Source organism: Oryzias latipes, chromosome 19 (assembly GCF_053564925.1).
Source record: "Oryzias latipes strain Hd-rR chromosome 19, Olatipes_Hd-rR_3.1".
In the NCBI taxonomy this organism is placed as follows: Eukaryota; Metazoa; Chordata; class Actinopteri; order Beloniformes; family Adrianichthyidae; genus Oryzias; species Oryzias latipes.
In genome coordinates, this window is record NC_136255.1 from 25,473,410 (window position 1) to 25,490,028 (window position 16,619).

The following is a 16,619-nucleotide window of genomic DNA, read 5'->3' on the forward strand; positions in this document are numbered from 1 at the left end:
ATTTTTGTAAGGTCTCTGGATTCTGTGGTGAAGGAAGTGACTCTGCAACAAGCATGGAGGCAAGGAAAAGTTGTGTTGCAGGACAGAAGGATCTATTTCGATCAGGATTACTCGTGGGAGCTACAAAAGAAGCGATCCAAGGTGCACTCTGTTGTGAAGAAGCCTAAACAGAAGAACAGACAGGCCAAGTGTTTGCATCCAGCACGGCTGAAAATCAAGTTGGATTCCAGAGAGAAAACCTTTGCCACTTTGACCAGCGCCTCTGACACTCTGGAGAAACTGGGGGTGCAGGTAATCGTTAGAGAACGTGGGCGCATTGAAGACAGGCTTGCAAAAGAAGGGAGCATTCACAGGCAGAGGAGCGAAAACGACACACTGTCCATAACAGATCTGGTAGAAATCTGAATAAGATGAACAATCATCTAAAAACATTTAAGGGTAAGATAAAAATGAGCAGAAGGTAAGGAGAAAATACTGAAGGTAAATATTTCATCAAGAACATTTTCAGTTGTCACAAGTCATTGGAAAGAATGTTGTTCCATTTTGTGTTATATGAGTGCATCACACTCACCAAGGCCTTTTTCACGTGTTGGTGTACTAATGGTTTTTATTGCACAACAAAGGCTGTATATCACAGAAAGTTCTAGTCTCCACTCCATGTCCCAGGGTTATCGGGGGTCAGGCATTAATACAGTTCAGGTACAATGTCGGACTGAAAAAAATTCAGGTTTTTGTTAAAGAGTTTATTCGTTGTTTTCCCTGACTTCCATTGTGAACCTAAACATATTCCACATAAAGTTAAAAGCTGTGTGATGGAATCTATTACAATCTCAGATCACAGCCCAGTATTGATGACACTTTATTTGGGGCAGGAACCGTGTTTCAGATACTGGAGAATAGATGTTTCACTGTTGACAGATACTTGAACTAGAGAGGAAGGTATATGCATCACAGATTATGTTAATTTTTGTGTGGAAAACACAGTGACAAAAAAAACAACAACAGTGCAGCGTTTTTCCAACAATAAGCCCTGGCTCACTCCTGAACTGAAATCCCTCCTAAATGAGAAGAAGAGGACTTTTTTTTTTTCCGGGGAGAGAAGGAGGAGCTGTGCAGAGTACAAAGGGACCTGACATATGAGATCAGAAGGTGCAAAGACTGCTACAGAAAGAAGCTGCAGCACCGCCTAGAACAGAACAACATCCGTGATGTGTGGAAAGGTCTGAAACACATCTTAAGGATCATCCTCAGTCCCCTCCCCACCCAGGTGAGCTCAGCACTGGACCCGCTGCAGTTTGCATATTGACCAGGCATCGGGGTGGATGACGCCATCATCTACCTGCAGCATCGGGCCCTGTCTCTCCTGGAGTCCCCTGGGGGCCCTGTGAGAGTCATGTTTTTGGATTTCTCCAGTGCTTTCAACACCATCCAGCCATCACTGCTGAGGAGGAACCTGGAGGTTGCAGGTGTGGACCAACACCTTTCACATCAGGTGCTCAACTATGGAAATTCCTAAAATGGCCAGTGGTCCCCAAAATTAAAGAAATGCAGTTCAAAATTATAAACAATTACTACCCATCGGCAGAGACATTGAGGAGTAGATTTGGCTTTGAGGTTGATCCGTGTGATTTCTGTCATGTAGCCCCAGAAACAACCAGACACCTGTTGTTTTCATGTCCAGTGATCCAAAGATTCTGGCAAGATTTTCATAACTGGCTTTGTCCTAAAATTAACATACAATTCACAGAAAAAAGATATTGACGGTAGTATTTTTTGATGGTGCATTCAGGAAAGTTATTTTGTTGGTCAAAACAATGAAAAAAATTAATTAGGAGATTTAAACCAATTAAACCCTTCAAAAACAAATGGCGACATGTTTGCGTGAGTGCTTTTTTTTATTTCCACTATTACGTGACAGTTTGTTGTCTCTGAAAATTTTTAACGGTTTCTGAAAGCTGAAACATCGCACTTTATTGTCAGCATCGTATGATTGCGGTGATCTCACCTGGAAGCCTGCGAATGGATACAGAGATACAGAGAGCTGAGCGGGAAAAATAGTTTTTTACAAAAGCGGAAAAAATAAGAAACATTTCAGCAAGATGACCTGTCTGGGTAATAAAATCTCCATGGAGGTTCAGAGAAGATTGTGACACTGAAGGAGCAACAGAAGGAGCTACATCTGGCGAGAAAAGGTAATGTTGGAAGAGCTGAATTTTCTGGTCAAATTTCTGCATCTATCAAGCCTTTGCTATCTAGTTTATGCTTTGGTCGCCGGGGGATTAAGCACAGATTGTGAATTTTGAAGAATCTCGTCAGAAGACAACCACCCCCACATGCCTTATATGTTGATGTCCAATAATATTGTATTTTGTTCAGCTTTAGCCAGGGATCCATGGATTAAAGTTTCACAGTGTTCAGTTTAGAAAATGTGCGAGTAACAGTAAAACGCCACTTTTGTGAGCTCCCCACATACGCCATTGAAAATCGACAACTTCTAATTTCAACATTTTTTTTAATTGCTTCCTTACGATGCCCAAGAAGTTAGGGAATGATCGATGAAAATCCTTAGGATGAGTTTTCGGTTGTAGTTGATACTAAAAGTTTGGTAATGCTTTCTTTTACAGAACAGTACAGTGTACTTAAGTGGTATTTACATGGTATTTATTGTGTAACTACTGGGTACTTCTTTCAGGGTATTTACATGGTAATCTTTATGGAATTTACTGGGTACTTACATTGTTTCTTTTTTACTAAGGTTTTGTAGGCTCTGACATTTTTCTCTCGGTTAAATGCAATGACACAGAGGTTAATTAAAACAAAACAAGTTTGTTACTGGAGTTACTGGAGTATACACGCGCTCATGTAGTCGCAGAACTGGGGATCGGTCAAAGTACAGACTTTCCCTCATTGCTGCAGTCACATTGCTTTCCAAACTGGTCTAAAATACAAGACAAAAAGAGACGCTGCAAGGAGTCCTTCATCCCCGAGGAGCAGCAGGTGAGCAGCAGAGCAGAGACCCGCCCCGTGTACTGATGTGTCTGTTGTGAGTAAAACAACTCTAAAGCTGCTCTTTTGTGTGAAAGAAAAGATTCCTTCCTGGGAATCATTTTTTTCTACTGTATTATATTTTTACCCTTTCTTACTTTATTTTTCTCTCTAAGCTGCATGTGACGGCGTCTCTGGTCACTTTGAGTTACATGAGGATTAAAAGTGGTTTTGAAACGAAGTTTGATTTGATTTGATTTTGCAAAGAGAATTGTTGCATCCCAAATGTATGCCAGTATGTTTACCTTGAAAGTAGCAAACCATTCTGCTAAATTTAACCGGAGTTTAATATTTGTTTTAAGGTTTGTTACTTCTTTATTATCAAATTTAAAGGAGGATTTTCAATGTTACACCGAAAAGGATTCTCACTTTAGGGGCGTCCAGTTTCAACGTTAAGTTAATGTACAGACATGGTCTGTGCCAAAAGAGTCTCACCTTTTGACACATAACGTTTTCAGTGACTCGATCAGCTGGCAGAGCTGGCAGAAAGCCAGGTAGGGGCAAATCCCCTTCAACCCTGACAAGAAGGGGAAGTGTGGACAGACCTGGCTCCCCGTTAAACTCCAAGCAGGAGGGTTCGACTTCTCTTTGTGGTGGAAATGTTTCATTAGGAGTTTAACAAATACTTGTTTTAAAAGATTAAATAAAGCTAATCTAAAGGCCCGTACACACCGGGACGAATATTCGCCAGGCGTTATTCGCCAGCCCTTTTCGCCACGTTTTTTGTGTTCACACCCAGGCGATTTTCGCTGACGATGAGCCGAGTGAACATGGAATTTCATCCCTTGACATTAGATGGCGCGTAATGTAAAACAGAAATACTCCTGTACACAAGGTGGCGCTGCACAACTTTACGCTTCTTAAAGTCGCTTTTCGCTCAGAAGAAGAGAGCAAGTATTTACGCGCTTGTCAGAATCATACAAAGAAAACATGAATATTTCAAGCACCAGTAGCTCTAACAGGTGCTTGGTTCGGGGATATTTTAGAATGTCCGTCATTATTTCGTCGTGGCAGTGTAGACGCTACTTGGCGTCTATCTTCTTCGCTGGTATGTGTGCTCAGAAAGGCAGTTTGATGTTTGAGCGCCCCCAAGTTGTGTTTTACTGTAACTTCAGAAGCTCCAGACACGTGTGCAAAAGCGCTGTTCTCATTGGTCGTGTAGTTTTCGACGCAGCGCGTCGAACCAAAAAAACGAACCCGAGGCGTTTTTTAAAAAGACGTTTTGACGCGTGCCGTTTTTTCGTGTCGGTGTGCACACTCACATTGGTGCCCTTTGTTTAGTCACGAGGCGTTAAATGTCGGCGAAAATCGCGGGCGAAATTCGTCCCGGTGTGAACGGGCCTTAAGGAGACCAAACAACTCTGACAACAGTCTGACCTGTAGAAATCTCCAGAACAGAAGACATGCACTTTTTTATGAACGGATTTGAAGGTTTTTCTGTCTAAAGGTACAGAACATACATGTGAACATCACGTCCTTCCCATAACACAGTGGTTCTCAAACCGCGAGTCATCGGGTGGGAGAAGGCTGGGAGGGGAGGAGGGAGGAATTGTCATGACTGATTAGGCTTGGCAGACCCAGATGCTGGAACCCGGAAGGAGGACAGGAGGTGAGTAGATGTAAATAAATGATTTATTAGTTCCGCTGGTGAGATTGTTTTGATGCGGCAGGGAGGCGACGTGGCTGGAGAGGGTCTGTGGGTTTGAGGCGAAACCAGAGGGGCGTCGATGGCTTGAGGCGTAGCTTGAGGGTCCAGCTGTGGCTTGAGACGAGACTTGATGTCCGACCAAAGGCTCCACTGAGAAGGTGAGTTTCAGGAGGTTTTCTGCTCGGGGAATCAGCTTTGCCGTCCACTCGTGGGAGTAGGTATTTCTGGAACAGGACAAAAGGTTCGTGAGACGAAGACGAGTGATTCTTCACATGAGATGAACAGAGGCCAGACTAAGCACCATTAGAGGCAACGAACTCGCATAGAATATTGGTCCTGGAGCTCCTTATGAAGATCTGGCAGGCTGATGAGTTGAGTGGCGGCAGCTGCGGTGAATTAGGCCAAGCAGAGGGGAGAGGGGGAGGAGTCTGACAGAGGCACCATGACAGTAATAATGTTTGGACATCAGAGATTTTTTCATGGCGCAACATAAAAAAAAAATGCGGGTCTTGCGTCACTCACAATAACCCAATTCTAACTGGGACATTTGAAGACATAGTTATTGTTGTTAACGCCGGTTTAAAAGTCTTAAAAGAAGGGTAACGCCGCCGTTAACAACAATAACTATGTGTTCAGACAGTTGGGCCAACCGGATTTCGCAGACGTGGCCGGTACGGATTGGATACCTACACCTGCCTCTCTCTGCTACTGTGATCAGATTTGTTGAAGAATGGAGAAAAGCATGTGTTGTGAGCAGTGACGTGCATTGAGGTCAATGGCTGGTGAGGCACTGACTCCTCTGGAGTCAGATTTACAATTGCACGAACTGAATATTTCACCATTCATCCAACAACAGCTAACAGCTTATAAAATACATACAAGAACATATTTGTCCTACATATAATTTGTCTTGTATAGACATGGATAGAACACAAATCTTGTGTATAAATTATTCATATGTACTGTAAACAAATTAAAGTACTCAGATGTGTTCAGCACACATTTGCCCACCAGTAACTATTTCTGGTATTTTTCCAACTTCAAGTTCTGTTTCTTTAGGCAAGGCAAGTTTATTTGTATAGCACAATTTGTACACAAAGTAATTCAAGGTGCTTCACAAAACAGAAAAATGCATTAAAATCACAATACATCATAGAAATAATCAACGTAAAATTTACTTTAAAAGAAAAGAAAAAAAATTGAAATTGATTTAAAAAGAAAGGAAGGAAATGAAAGAAAAGTGCAGATAGGACCTTTCAGTCATATACACGGCTAAACAGAAATGTTTTAAGTCTAGATTTGAACATGAACACAGAAGAGGCCTGTCTTACGCCTTCAGGGAGGCTGTTCCAGATTTTAGCTGCAGAATATTGAAACGCTGATTCCCCTTGTTTAGTTCTGACTCTGGGAATCAACAGGAGGCCGGCCCCTGAGGTCCTCAGAGTACGAGATGGTTCATATGGCACTAACATGTCAGAGATGTACTTTGGTGCTCGGCCATGGAGAGACTTGTACACAAGCAGAGCTGCTTTGAAGTCTATTCTTTGAGGTACAGGGAGCCAGTGCAGAGACCTGAACACAGGACTAATGTGATCATACTTCCTGGTTTTGGTCAGGACTCGAGCAGCAGCATTCTGGATGTACTGAAGCTGTTTTACAGCTCGTTTGGAGAGGCCGGTGAGCAGGCCGTTACAGTAGTCTAACCTACTGGAGACAAATGCATGAATAAGTATCTCCAGGTCTCGCTTTGACACTGTTTTTGATTTTGGCAATGTTTTTCAGATGGTAAAATGCCGCTGATGTTACTGACTTGATATGGCTGTTAAAGTTCAGGTCAGAGTCCATGATTACCCCTAGATTTCTGACTTGATTTGAGGGTTTTAGAGACAGAGAATGAAGGTAGCTACTGACTCTTTCTCTTTGTTTCTGTGGGCCAAAAATAATAACTTCGGTCTTGTTTGAGTTTAGCTGGAGAAAGTTGTTCTGCATCCACGCGCTGATCTGTTGGAGGCAGTGGCTGAGTGAATCCACCGGCCCATATTCACCTGTTGTCAGTGACACATAGATCTGAGTATCATCTGCATAGTTGTGATAAGATATGTTATTATGGCTGGAATAATGCCAAAATATGACAGAATTTTGATAGTTGGGGATTTTAATATTCATGTCTGCTGTCCTGATAAAGCACCGGCCAGAGACTTTTTGAATCTTATCAACTCTTTTAATCTTGTTCAACTTGTGTCTGCCCCTACGCAAGAACATGGTCACACACTTGACTTAATTTTAACCCATGGCTTAACAACTTTCGACCTTGAAATCTGTGATGCTTTGTTTTCTGACCACATGCCTGTTTTGTTTAATGTACAGCTGCCATGTCACACAGTTAAATTTCCAGCCCCTTTTTTATGCAGTCGCACTATTAACTCCCATACGGCCGCACAATTCTCTGCAGCTTTTAACTCTACCATCATTTTACCAGAACATCAGAGCTGCAATTCAGATGTTGAGAACATGTCATCCTGCTTGTATTCAACCTGTCAAACTGTTTTAGACAGTGTAGCTCCACTAAAAACAAGGCTCTCCAGGTTGAGGTCTGAGCCCTGGTTAGATGAGACCACTCGTGCCGTCAGGCGAGAGTGCAGGAGAGCCGAGCGGAAATGGAAGAAAGACCGGCTGCAAGTTTCCTTCCAGTTGTTGAGAGGCAGCTGGCGATCTTATCAAAAGACCATGAAGGCTGCTAAAACTAAACATTTTTCAGACATCATTGCAAGCAACCAGCACAATCCTCGGGTTTTATTTAAAACCATTAACTCTGTTTTAAATGTTCCACAACCGGTCTCTCTTGAGAACTCAACTGAGGTTTGTGAGATGTTTATGACCTTTTTTATTGATAAAATCAAGAACATTAGGACCCTCATTAGCCCCCCCTCTTTCAGTCACTCCGTCTCCACCTCATGTTCTACTGTTCTCCACCGGTTTGAGCATGTCAGTCTGTCTTACTTGGAAAAATTAATTAGTCAGATGAAGCCATCAGGATCTCCCAATGATCCAGTTCCACCTCGTCTTTTTAAAGAAGTATTTCCCACTCTGGCTCCCTATGTTCTCGATTTAATTAACGGCAGTTTAATTCATGGGAGTGTGCCTTCGTGCTTCAAACATGCAGTAGTAACACCACTTATTAAAAAGCCTGGCCTGGACTCCTCCATTTTGTCAAACTTTAGACCAATTTCTAAGCTCCCCTTCCTTTCGAAGGTTTTGGAGAAAATTGTGTACTGCCAGTTAACAACGTTTTTAGAGGAGAACAGCATCCTTGAGGTGTTTCAGTCAGGATTTAAACCCCGTCACAGTACCGAGTCTGCGCTATTGAGGGTTTCAAATGACATTTTTCTAACATCGGATGCCGGTCACCATGTTGTTTTGGTTCTGCTCGATCTGGCAGCTGCATTCGACACAGTTGACCACCAAATCCTTTTGTCTCGTCTGGAAAGCTGGGTGGGTCTTCGAGGTAGTGCTTTAGAATGGTTCAGATCTTATTTAAATGAGAGGAGCTTCTGTGTCCGTCTTGGACGTGCAGAATCCCGTAGAGCAACTTTCACATGTGGTGTATCTCAGGGCTCTGTTCTGGGGCCTCTTCTTTTTTCATTGTACCTGCTTCCACTTGGGTCTATTCTCCGCAAACATGGGATTTCATTCCACCTCTATGCTGACGACAGTCAGATTTACATACCGTTAAAACAGGAAGAAGCATATTCTGCTCACCAGTTACTAGAATGTCTTGATGACATTAAGACATGGATGTCATGTAACTTCCTGCACTTAAACCAGGAAAAAACAGAGGTTCTGCTATTTGGTCCAAGTGATGTCTCTAAGGCACATGTCGACTTAGGCGTTTTAAATGATCACCTGAAACAGACAGCAACAAGTCTAGGTGTGAAACTGGATAGCAATTTAACTTTTAATGCTCATATAAACTCAGTGGTGAAATCCAGTTTTTTTCACCTGAGACAACTGGCCAAGGTTAAACCTCTCCTCTCCCGCCATGACTTTGAGATTTTAATCCATGCTTTTATTTCAACACGTTTGGACTACTGTAATGCTCTCTATGTTGGGCTTTCCCAGAAATTACTTGCTCGTTTGCAGTTAGTTCAAAATGCTGCTGCCCGTCTTCTAACTGGTACACGGAAACAAGAACATATCACTCCCATTTTAGCATCTCTTCACTGGCTCCCAGTTCGCTTACGCATTGATTTTAAAATTCTCCTATTTGTTTTTAAATGTCTCCATGGACTCGCCCCAAAATATTTGTCTGACCTGATTCAGGTGTACAATCCCCCCCGCTCCCTTAGGTCAACAAATCAGACACAGCTGGTCGTCTCGAAGACCAGGAGAAAACTGAGAGGTGACCGAGCCTTCTCAGTCTTCGGACCAAAAATCTGGAACGAATTGCCCCTGTACCTCAGACAGATAAACTCACTCAGTATTTTTAAATCTACTCTTAAAACATATTTTTTCACTTTGGCTTTTAACTGAGTTGGAATCCGGACCTATTTTATGTGTTTTATGCTTTATATTTTCATGTGCTTTTATTAATTTTTGTATTGTTCAGCACTTTGGTGAACCTTGTTCTGTTTAAAGTGCTTTATAAATAAAGTTGAGTTGAGTTGAGTTGAGTATTACTGCGTATTAACTGCCCTAGTGGCAGCATGTAGAGGTTGAACAGAAGGGGTCCCAAGATCGATCCCTGGGGCACACCACAAGTCAAGCCCATGTAGTCTGAGACACAACTCCCAATTTCAACAAAATACTTCCTGTCTTCCAGATAAGACTTGAGCCAACTTAGGGCAGATCCAGAGATGCCAACCCAGTCTTGGAGTCTGTGCAAAAGGATCCCATGATCAACAGTATCAAAGGCAGCACTCAGGTCTAGCAGGATTAAGACAGAGACTTTACCATCATCAGTGTTCAGGCGGATGTCGTTGGTTACCTTGATAAGAGCAGTTTCTGTGCTATGATGGGATTTAAAACCTGACTGGAAACATCAAATGAATTGTTTAATAAGAAAAAAGTCAGTGAGCTGTTGGTAGACAACTTTTTCAAGGACTTTTCCTAAAAACGGCAAATTAGAGATAGGTCTGTAATTATTCAGTACAGTAAATGGTAAATGGCGTATACTTATATAGCGCTTTCTACCTTCTTACGAAGGCCCAAAGTACACATTCACACACACATTCACACACTGATGGCGGCTCCGCTGCCGAACACTGGCGCCAACCTCCCACCAGGGGCAAGGTGGGGTTCAGTGTCTTGCCCAAGGACACTTCGACTCATGGGCGTGCAAGGCGGGAATCGAACCTGCAATCTTACGATCATGAGTCGGCCGCCGTAGTTTTTAAGGCCTTGGGAAATACTCCAGATTGAAGAGACGTGTTAACTATTTGAGTAATTGATGGCAACACACTGTTCAGGACAGACTTAAGAAATCTAGTGGGTAACACATCAAGGCAGCATGTAGACGAGCTCAGACGGGTGATGGTCTCTTGGACAGTTTGGTCAGTGACAGGTGCAAAGTGAGTCAGCTTAGAGTGAGTACGTGGCCGTTGGATAGTCATATGTGTTGTGGAGTTGATGGCTTTTTTAATGCCCTGAACCTTGTCATTTGAAAATACAGCAAACTCATTACATTTAGGTGTGCAAAGCAGTTCTATTGGTAGCTGGGTTGGAGGGTTAGTTAATCTGTTTACTGTTGTGAACAGGATATGAGAGTTGCTGCTGCACAGACGTTCTTAGTCTTTTTCACGTCTGCCCCCTGCTAGTGAGGCATGCCTCACCTGAAGCTTTTTCTGTGGGCGTACAGCAGCGTTTTCAGCGCACGTCTCTGTTACTGAGTCCTACAGTCAGACATGAGGTACAGCGCTCCCGAGCCTCACCCGAAGTTTCCGCTCCGTCTGAGATCGCGCAACACTCAAATTCGGCGATTTTAACCTCAGAAACTGTGAAAAACGTGCTGATTTGACTGAAAATGTATATTTAACACAGATCAGTGGAAAATAATATTTACTTAATTTACCTTTTTCTATTTTATCACGATCATGACAGGTGAGGCTCTGCCTCACTTGCCTCACCTGACTGCATGTCACTGGTTGTGAGATGTGTGTGTGTGTGTGTGTACATGCGTGCGCATTGAAACCAAGTTGTCTGATCTCGCATGACAGTTGCCGTTTTTGGAGTGAAAAAATTGTTAAAAATTTAATAAAGAAAGTTCATCTTAGAACACTGAGACTGTTTTTTTGCACTGTTTTTTTTTAACCCGATCTGGAGGCTCGAACGGGGAAGTGAAGATCAGCCTTTGACCCTGGAGAAGGAGGAGCGCCCCACAGTTTGAGAACATACAAAGTGAATGATCCTTTATTTTATTTTTTTCTAGTCTCTAGTAGCAGGAATGTTTAAGATTTTGGTATGGTATTAAAGTTGAACGTTTCTGGCTTATTTTGTCATAGTTTTGTGCTGGGGTGGGATGAACATTTTTCCTCTTTCAAAAGGGGGAACAAAAGAAAAAGTTTGAGAAACACTGCACTGACAAACCCTTCCCATCAACAGTCTTAGTCTGAACTTTGTGTGAATGTTTCCTGGGGGGACTGAGCTGCTGTCTGCACAGAATAAGAACATTCTGTCTGAAACTTTCTTGTCACATCATAAACTGTAAGAAAGCAAGTTTTCCACCACATTTGTCAATCACTCCACTGAAATGTTATGTGGCAGCATTCCTAAAGAGAACACTATGCTAAACCTTTTAACACTGGAATTAAACAACACCCTTGTACCCAATTTTTGAAACAACTCAACTCAAAACAAACATAATGGATGACCTGCATCCGAAGTATTTAACACAAACATGAACAATTGAGGACCAGAGATGAAGCCAAACAGGTTTTCACATTCCTCTAAATGTTTAATTGGCTTCTGTCCATCTTTCTTTGTCAAAGCTATAAGTGGGGGTTGCTGTGTTGGTAAACCGGGACTAAAAAATCAGTATCAATCATTTTTTACCAAAAATGACCTCATCCTGTTTTTTGTTTTTAGTTGAACAGCCTCTCCAGTTGTGGACTTTCTTCTATTCTTCTTAGTTGACTTTTAAGGAGTGAAATTTTTTTCATTTGAATATCTGGCTTAAATAATAATTTTATAATATAATTTATAATATTGTGAAGAAAAACAGAAACTGTCTGTTTAACAGCACAACATTAAAAAGAAGTGTGCAAGACAAAGATATTTAAAATGTCTGTAAGAAAAATAAGCAGCTAATGACACGTCGGTCTTTGCATCGTCCAATCAGGTTTCATTCCAATGCATTTAAAAGGAGTCAACGTAGAAACTTTTAGCATCTGAGCAAAAACTTGTTCAACAAGCACCTGTCAACCACAAGCCTCTTTGAACCAGCAACAGCAGAAGGTAAGTCTGTCTTTATCATATTTGATCAATATTACAAATAATAAATTTAGCAGTGTTTTAAAAAAATGTATTGAATAAAATGATTGTTGACTGTCATTATATATCATTCTATATGTGATTGAATAATAATAAGTAAAGGTCACTGCCTGACTAAACCTTTTTAGTCAGAATAAAAAGTGACATTTAAGGCAAATGCAACTAGATCTGAAAAAGTAATGACGTGTTTGGAGAAGTTTAGTAGACTATTGCAGTGGTCCCCAACCTTTTTCATGCCACAGACCGGTATGACATCACACAAACTTTCACGGACCGGTCTTTTAAAATATAGGCGGATGATTATTGTAGCAATACTAGGATGATGGAGGATCAAACACGGATCAAGACGAACTCTGTGCTTTTATTTTGACACGCTTAACAGTTGACAACGCACAGGTCTCATCATCCTCTCCCTTTCACACACTCTCATGGTGCAAAAAAAAGTTTTGTCTATCAAATGTAGCTCTTTTTTTTGGAAGTTGAAGGCTCCTGTTCTGTCTCCTGGCTAGGCCTTTTATGTTTATGTACTGATGATTAAAAACTACACAGTAAGATTGCACAAAAATACTTTTGTATTAACAGATATATTGCGTATTATCACAAAGAGAGAAAGCAGTGTCTATCGTATGTCATGCTCTGTTGTAAATCGTGCAATGCGGGGAGCGTGGCATTTCAAAGGCGCTGCTGGCTCTGTACGAACAAGGCGCGTGCCACTGCCACGGAGAAAAACAGCTTCCTAAATGAGCTCGTATTTTTCGGGGGAGAACCGCAAAGCTGATAGCAGGAGGACACACGCAGGGCAGCTTCAATTAACACTCTGGATGTCCAGAGGGGGTTTCTCCTGGGGGACTTGATGTGCTGCCGTCAGAAAGCGACTTGACAGACAGAATTTGGGCTTAGTGAATTTAAACAAACATGTGCAGTGACGTATGTATTAGAAGATGTCCGATTGGCCGTTCTGCATGTCAATCAAGTACAGTGCCTATCGGGGAGAATTTTGATTGGCTGGTGGATTGTTTAGAAGTACTTTGTTATTTTTGTTATTTATCTTTGTTGACCTGCGATCTACCCTCATGTTCTTGAAGATCGACCGGTCGATCGCGATCGACGTAATGAGCAGCCCTGAGATACTGATGTACCAGAGAATTGGGCAATTTTTCAAAATAAGACATCTTTCAGATTCCGAAATAAATAAAACAGAAGTAATGCAAGTTATTTATTCTTTCTGTGCGACCCGGTACCAAATGACTCATGGACCGGTACCGGTCCGCGGCCCGGGGGTTGGTGACCACTGGACTATTGTACCCACTTGGTTAGGATATCTGTAAGTCTTAATTGAGAGGTGAAGAGCTAAACATACAGTTTAAGGGGACTTTAGGACTAGAACTGGGAACCATGGCTGCTCTGAATCTTTTTTCTTAGTTTTTTTAATACCCCCCCCCCCCTTCATTGAGCCCCATCTTGAGAGCCTGACTTCTTTCATTTTCTTGCTTGTGTTTGTAAGAATGGCAGCAATTTTGTAATTTAACTTTTTTCTTATGACCTTATTTTTAGAAAGGAAATGGCTTCCCAAATTGCAAAGGTCACTAAGGATCTGACCACGGCTGCAGACATGCGGAAAACTACCCAGATGCTGATGCAGCCAAACGCAAACTGGGAGGAGTATCTGACTCCTGCTCCCCTCTCCATCGCCATCATGGGGGAGTTAGTCTTCATCTCTTCAGGCACAGACTTCTCCATTAACAAGAACCCCCCAAAAGATGGATTCAAGCACATAAAGTACCCAGACTCCTTCAGGGCTTGTCTTATGCAAGTCTGCAACTTAGGCTGGCAGGCTTTCAACATGGCCCATAAGAATATGGATCAAATCCGTATTTATACAGCATCAGTTCCAGGCCACATGAAAGATACAATAAAAATCCTGTTTCAGGGAAATGATGAAATTATTGATAAACTTCTTCCAAAGGAGTTGGAAAATATCCGCACCATAGCAGATGAATGTGTGGAGCTAGCAGATGGTGTAGAAAAGAAATATAATGATGTCATCTGTTTAATCCAGGAGCTGCTGGAAGCCTGCATTAATGCTAAACACATCTATGGAGAAGACCTGGAAAAGGTTAAGAATAAAATTGAGGAAAATAAATTGAGAGAACAGAGTGCAAAAGAGCTAAATGAAAAATATACTAAAGCAATGGAGGCCATGGAAAAGCAGGTTGGAGAAGCACAAGAAGAGTTCAAATCATCAATGAACTCCATCCCAACAGGGATGGAAATGCTTGGCATGGAGATGGCCGAGTCAATATCACAGGCTTTGGCTACAATGGGTAGTGCAGTGGTTACAATGGCCGCGCAGAACCCCCAGATTTTTATGGCAGGATTGGGTGGACCGGCTGGAATAGCTGCAATGACTGGATTGACTGGATTGACTGGAGCTGGTCAAATTGCTGAAAATTTGGCACAACCAAAAGGTGGACCACAACCCAAGACTAAAGCTGTGGACTCAGTCTCAGACATAGCGATCTACAGCAAGTCTGCACAGATTCCTAGTCTCACAAAATCAATCCTAAATTACATAAATGGAGTAGAGAGCAATAGAGGTACATCTGAATTTATCAGACGACAGTTTAAAAGGATCTCTACTGATATAGCAAATGCCCCACAGAGCTTAGTCAAAGACAAAGCTCTGTCTCTGTGCAATGATGGCATTGCCATCTGTGAAGAGCTGTCTAAGTATTCTCCAGATCAGAAATTGGAAAAGAAAACAACTGAAAAGCTGATTAAACAAACAGAGAAGCTGCATCAAGGAGCTATGCACTTTGACTCCAAGAGAAAAATTAAATTTGGTGTTCCTGCTATTGCTCCCACACCTCCAATGATGGCCAACACAGAGAGTAATGCTGAATTTAAAACAGTGGATAATGCTGGACAAAAGTCTGCCGCGCAGCAAGCATCAGAGAACGCACGTTTCCGCATCGAGCAGAGCCGAGAACAGCTGAAGCAATGCAGAGAAGAATATAACAAGGCTGTGGAGAGAATGGAGAGAAACCAGAAAGAGCTGACTGACATCCTGGTGGACATGCAAAACTGCAACATTAAAGAAATCGAATTTGACACCACAATCAAAATGCTGGTCAGAGGTATGGATGCCATGGGCCGAGTGAAAGAGCAGTGGGAGAAGATGGTGCGCTTCTTCCAGATGGTGGCCAATATTGTAAAAACCAGTCTTTCAAAAAACATGATCCAGTTTGCAGATAAAGTTGAAGATGTACAAACACTGTCCTACAACTCTAAGCTCTTTACCAAAGACCTGCTGTACAACCAGGCCTTTCAAGCGTCCAACATCGCCAGCCTGGTCCATATGATCTCAGGGACCTACTGTGAAGTGTCCAACAAATACCTGATGGACAGAGTGAGCAGCCTGGGTAAGCTCATGTCTATGGATAAGGACAAGCCAGAGTTCCTCCAAGAGCGCCAAAAACTGCAGAATTCCTGCAAAGAAGCTCAAGACAGCATTCTAAAATTGGTCCTAAGCAACAAGAAAGAGTTTGAGAAAAATACAGAGACCAGAATGAAAGAAATTGAAGGTGGGCTGAAGGCCATTCTGCCTGCTGCTGACCCGGAGGAAACTAAAAGGATCCAAGAAATTGTTCAGGCCAGCATGACAGACAAAGACCTGGATGGTTTGATTTAGATACATTTTATTTCATATTTTATAAAAACCAAAGGGCATATATGGATTAAGGGGTGGTGGTGATTAAACTGTAATCATGTATGAGTGTTTGTTTCTAGATAAACAGATTTCATGTAATTAAATTAGCAACATGTTTCTACATAATCACTGGTGTTGAGGTGGCAGGGTTAAAAATAATAAATGATCTTTGTTTTTGTTTTACTTTACCATTCTTTATGAAAGTGTTGGTACTCAGTATGTGGCTCTGAGTGTGTTTATGTTGAGACAGAATGTCCCAAGTTCAGCAGACAGAGTTTTATAGCTTTAAAATAAGACTAGGTAACTTGAATTGATGGTGTTGTGTATGATTCCTGAGGCAAAAGTTTTCAGATGAAAAAGAATTTTTCTGAAGGACCATAGATGTACTTTTGTTTCTCCGATAAATACCTAGAATTTGAAGTAACACATTGTAAGAGAATCATTAAAAATGACTGTTCCCCATAGTCATGTCTAAACAATAAAAACATTGAGAAATAACTGAACATCTCAATTATTTGTTTACATTTAGGTGATGAACAGTACTGGATTTGTTGCAGTGTGCAGTGCTTGAGAAATGTAACAGCAGGAAGTATTGTTATAAATGTGTTTCTGGTCGGAAGCACTTTATGAGGGAGACTGACTCTAGGGGAGATGAGACACAAGGAGGTGAAACCAGAATATTTAATTAACTAATTTAAGTATTATACAAATTATTATAGAAAACAATTTTTA

General features: G+C 41.7%; 1 protein-coding gene across 2 annotated transcripts; it reads left to right on the plus strand.

Moving 5' to 3' along the window:
- The first annotated feature begins 12,027 nt into the window (after nt 1-12,027).
- On the plus strand, nt 12,028-16,385 carry LOC101162160 (uncharacterized). Of its 2 annotated transcripts, none has more exons than XM_011487846.3 (2): nt 12,028-12,142; nt 13,737-16,385. In XM_011487846.3, exon 2 carries the CDS (start codon nt 13,740-13,742, stop codon nt 15,867-15,869), a length of 2,130 nt encoding a protein of 709 aa, XP_011486148.2. In that variant the 5' UTR covers nt 12,028-12,142; nt 13,737-13,739; the 3' UTR covers nt 15,870-16,385. The 2 variants fall into 2 exon arrangements, with proteins under 2 accessions (XP_011486148.2, XP_078794241.1); XM_078938115.1 differs by having other exon boundaries at nt 12,056-12,142; nt 13,733-16,385.
- The last annotated feature ends 234 nt before the right edge of the window (nt 16,386-16,619 follow it).